Below are 5,260 nucleotides of genomic sequence, written 5' to 3'. Positions count from 1 at the left end.
AGCCACATCCGACAAGACCTTACTACCTGTAAGAATTACACCCTCTGTTCACTAATATAGGACGTTCTGAAAGTTTAATTTAAACTACCAAAACGTCGGCGCCACCCATACTCCCTTAAACTATGGTCACCAGTGAGTAGTGCATCTAGTTAAATGGAAGGCAAATGTTTTTCTTGGGCACCTTCCCGAAGTTATCAGCCTGGTTAGTGAGCCTGTCAAGCTCGAAGAGTAATTTTCACACCTGATGCTTTCAGTTGCATTGCAGAGACACATAGATTGATGTATGAATAAACATGTTTGAACAAATGTTGGCTACTGTTACACTACAGATTCCAATACAACGGTCGGCAGGTCTGCCGTGACAGCAACGGCTACAACCTTGTCGATTGTTCTGCTGATTTCTGGCCCTGCAAGGTGGGTGCGTCATCAGCTTCTTGTGAGGGAGTTGACCCGCTTGTGGACGGCTTTGCCCCAGCTGAAACAACATTCTTGAACCATGCTCCCTGGAAAGTAGGTGAACCGCCTCTATTTTGGTCACCTGGAGACTCTTGTGAAGCCTGATTTTTCGAAGTCAGGCCGGCCATAAATCTATATGCTACTCTACTAGCATTGACAATTTCTGTTTTAGCCTGCCTGAACTGCAAAACATAAAGTTGCAACAATCATGTCAAGGAAAATAATCGATATAATATGTATAAGAAAGATAACAGACAAATCATGGAATCACAATGAACCCATAACACTACACGTAAACATAACTCCAAAGCTTCGATGCTAGCACCAAATGCAAAAATTAATAAACCCATAGGGTATTTAGCGAGCAAATAGCATCTTGATGAAAAGAAAAATATGAACAAAGGAAGTACCAAAAAATAGGGAAGCAAAGAGCAAGATAACCAAATAGTACAGGCGACATTACTTTTAAAGCTAGCTGCATTCTACTGAAGACCACTAAATATAACATTAAAAAAACATACATTCAGATTAGTCAAGTATCCAAGATGGACATTAGAATGACAGCGGACTACAACAGAAAGCATGCTCAAACCAAACTAATTACTCCCTCCGATCCATATTACTTGTCTTAGATTTTTCTAGATACAAATGTAGTTTTTTTTTTGGCAAAACTTAACTGATTTCCCCCTTGCTTGTACTATGCACTTTTCTGTAGTTTTGATATCTATTTGTACCATCACATTAACATGAGAAAAAGACGGGTAAAAAGTCAAACCGATGATTATGCAGTATGGACCCGCAAATGATGTGCATTCATATGGTGGCTGCATGGTTCAGACATTCAGGGCTTGCCGGCACTAACAATCACATGCAGTGCAGCATGTTCAATTTACCAAGACAATAATGTTGAAAATTCTGCTGAAATAGACGCCTCATTATCACTAAACCAACCCTAATTTTGCATGCCATGCAGTCACAGAAAAAAAAGGTTGGAGGTAATACAATGATCCTGGATTTAATGATGAGGTCAAGGATTAAGAAAACCATAACCGCTTATATGCCAAGATATCGGCTGGTATGAACGAATAGCGATGAAAATTTGTCACATCTATCACAAAAATAAATTGCTCTGAAGTACCATATTTGAAAGTGAGGGCAGGGCCTAAATCCGGAATCTCTGTCGATATGCCCCTTAACTTGCAGGTTGTAATAATGTACTGCTGAGTTAAAAAGGGGGCAGCCCGGTGCAAATAGCTCCCGCTTGCGCAGGGTCCAGGGAATGCTCTGACCACTTTGGGTCTTCTGTACGCAACCTTTCCCTACATTTCTGCAAGAGGCTGTTTCCAGGACTCGAACCCGTGACCCCATGGTCGCAAGGTAACAAGGCAAGAGCTGCACGAGATATAACGCTGAGATACTGTGTTGAAATATCTATGCAACGCAGAACGAACTAAACTTGTAACAATTAAAATAGTGTAACACAGCAAATAAACACGCATGGAAGTAGTTGGCGGATACAATAGCTGTGCAAAAAGACTGGCGCACATACAAACAGATTAAATACACACCTTAACTGCTGTATTCTCAGCAACCACCACAGCAGTATCGCCGGCATTGGCAAAACGATTAACCCAGCCTGCAAGGTTCAATATACAAGATCAGCCAAATAAAAATAAACCAATTGTTAAGTCATTTCAAATCTGAATGGAAATACTAGATCCTAGCAACATGGAAAACAATCGGGAAAGAATGACATCTCCATCACTCAAGGCGTCTAGGGACATATATATAGCTTAAAATTTCATTCAATAATCCAAGTTAGCTTACAAAGTTAACTCATCAAGTCCTTCTATGCTATGTAGTTTTCATACACTAATAATCTCATCCAGCAGCCTTTCTATACATTAATCATCTTATAGTAAAACTTCAGGTGTGAGGGAACAACAGTTTATCTTCAACAACAACAACAACAAAAACAACAAAGCCTTAAGTCCCAAACAAGTTGGGGTAGGCTAGAGCTGAAACCCATACGAGCTCGCAACCAACTCATGGTTCTGGCACATGGATAGCAAGCTTCCACGCACCCCTGTCTATGGCTAGTTCTTGGGTGATACTCCAGTCTCTCAGATCTCTCTTGACGTACTCCTCCCATGTCAAGTTCAGTCTACAACGACCTCTCTTGACATTATCAGCACGCTTTAGCCGTCTCTATGCACTAGAGCTTCTGGAGACCTGCGCTGAATATGCCCAAACCACCTCAGATGACGTCGGACAAGCTTTTCTTCAATCGGTGCTACCCCAATTTTATCTCGTATATCATCATTCCGGACCCGGTCCTTCTTTGTGTGGCCACACATCCATCTCAACATGCGCATCTCCACCACACCTAACTGTTGAACATGTCGCTTTTAGTCGGCCAACACTCAGTACCATAAAACATTGCGGGTCGAATCTCCATACTATAATAGTACTAACCAAAAAAATAGTTCTAAGTTAAGCACACTAAAACCAATCCAACATAGCAGAATTGACTTCACGTGGCCCTAGTACACGGACATGGCTGCTAGACTGCTACTGACCCTATATCACCCAATGGTGAAAAACTAAGGGCTCCCAGGCTCCAGAATTCATAAAACCTAGATACTTAGGCCACATATGGAGTAGAAGGTTACGATAACCCCATTTGCCCAACCAGTTTTTGCTTATTTATTATTTGGTTAACTAGTTTTTTCCTGTTTTTCTCACTACTCCAAATCAGATCACAAAACAAGCTTCAGGCAGCACAGTTCAGCAATGTAAACTGAGCCTTGCAAGTTGTACAAGCTAACATAGAGTTCCAGCGGAAGATAGATAGGTCTTCATGGTCTTAAAAGGCCATGGGCACCAGCCGTATCATGTTGAGGTGAATCTCCTCTACTTGTAAGGCAATTAACACGTTCAAGTGAAGGCAATATTAGCTAAATAGTCATTATAGCCCGCACCACACTCTTTCGGTCTTTCCAGCCACGTCCACTCCGCTCCTGAAGTTCAAGTTCAAGTTCAACACTTCAACATCATCTACCCTATATAGATGAGTAGCAATATGCAAAACTCTATGTCCTTGGCTTTCACCACAGCAATTAGCTAAACAATATGGTGGTGGGAAGTGGGAACTGGAACATTTCGAGTTACGGTCACTGACAATTGGGCCCCTGTTACCAGCTTTCCTTTTCTTTCTTGTTGCTACTGGTTCCCGTTTAACAGTTGCGATTAACCAGCAATGTAGTTGAAAGATACAAGGTGAAATGCATCAACAGACATTCTAACTACTATCTGCTAGCTGAAAACCATCGCTAAACTATCTGCGATAAGCTCAGCGTCACCACAGCATCCAATTCAACTTCAGTTTATTTTCCTAGTCAAGCCAATCAAATTAACTAAACTGAATCCTCCTATCGACAGCATCGACAAAGTTGTGAATTACTTTTACCACCAGAGATTTGGTATCCTTTCGGGGCCAGATGTACATATGACGGAATACTGGCTACTGCCAGCCCAGTGGCTAATCAGAAGAACAAATATCTGAATCTCCGATTTCGAAAGAAAAAAAAAAAACTCCTTTGATTCCTTACCTGGAAGCTTGGGGACGCCGAGCCTGTCGCAGAGCACGTCGCAGAAGTGGTTGCAATTCCTGGAGAGGAGGTCGTAGGAGTGTCCTGGCCAGTCGCGGCTGAGCTCCCGCAGGATCCTGTTGACGGTGGCTATGGTGCACTCCGTCTCGCCGAGGACGATGCGCTCGCGGTATGTGTACATGGGGTTCTTGCTCACGGGGCAGCTGAACACCCCGCTGCCGTTCTCGCAGAACCCGAACGACCACTCCTCCTCGCCATAGACCTGCACACGGCACATCGGGAAATGAGAATTGGGGATCTGGAGGAAGAGGGGGGAAGCAAGCAGGCGGAATGCGTCGCCGGGATCCGGGCGAGCGGGGCGAGGGAGGACCTGGACGGCGCTGTGGAAGATGCCGCCGAGGCCGATGCGGTCCTTGAAGATGCGGTTGATCTGGAGGATGGTGTTGTTGGTCTTTTCGGAGTCGCTGTTGGTCACGTCGTACACGTGGAGCACCACCTCCTTCATCTCGCCGACGGGCAGCCCCTCCCCCTCCGGCCCTTCCTCCCCCTCTCAGGCGGCGACGGGCGGAGCGGTTGGGGTGAACCGGGGAGGGGGATCGAATCGTCGGCGGGCGGGTGGTTGCTTTGCAGGAGGTGGTCACGTCCTCGGTACGGGTATTCTTATCGGCGATGGGATCGGGAACATTTCGAGTTACGGTCACTGACTATTGGGCCTCCATTACCAGCTTTCCTTTTTCTTTCTTTCTTGTTGCCGCTGGTTCCATTTCAGGGTTGCTGGCAACGTGTAGTCTTTCAGAGGAAAAAAAAAAACCGTGATGTCCTGATGGCGATTTGCTGAATACTAAAAAAGGTTTGTTTTTTACCTGGCAAAATAGTCTCTAAAACATGATTATATTTAACTGGTGGGGAATGAACAAAATATCAATATCCGAGAAGACACTTGAATTCCTAATTGTGTCACTAGGAAAGTTGTTTCGCTCGAGAGGGGGCATCTTTTATCTAAGATGGAGTATTTGATTGATCTTGCTTTAAATAATTATGATGAATATCTGATTGGAGGAACTATATGGTCCATTGATGTATAACACATACTAGCAACATGATGTTATACGAAAAATGATATGTTTTCGATTCGGTCTGCTTATTTTATGAAATGGGATCGTTAATATGAAAGTAAACGTTAGAACATGTCG

At 43.9% G+C, this 5,260-nt stretch overlaps 1 protein-coding gene across 1 annotated transcript; it reads right to left on the bottom strand.

Moving 5' to 3' along the window:
* Positions 1–248: 248 nt before the first annotated feature.
* LOC123435506 (deubiquitinase DESI2-like) lies at positions 249–4,768 on the bottom strand. Its single transcript, XM_045115575.1, has 4 exons — positions 4,438–4,768; positions 4,068–4,329; positions 2,025–2,092; positions 249–638 (listed from the first exon to the last, which is right to left on the bottom strand). The coding sequence occupies exons 1-4, from the start codon at positions 4,570–4,572 to the stop codon at positions 372–374; spliced, it is 732 nt and encodes a 243-aa protein (XP_044971510.1). The 5' UTR covers positions 4,573–4,768; the 3' UTR covers positions 249–371.
* Between the last annotated feature and the right edge of the window lie 492 nt (positions 4,769–5,260).

This window comes from Hordeum vulgare, chromosome 1H (genome assembly GCF_904849725.1).
Source record: "Hordeum vulgare subsp. vulgare chromosome 1H, MorexV3_pseudomolecules_assembly, whole genome shotgun sequence".
Taxonomy (NCBI): Eukaryota; Viridiplantae; Streptophyta; class Magnoliopsida; order Poales; family Poaceae; genus Hordeum; species Hordeum vulgare.
This window is presented reverse-complemented; position numbering and strand designations above follow the sequence as displayed.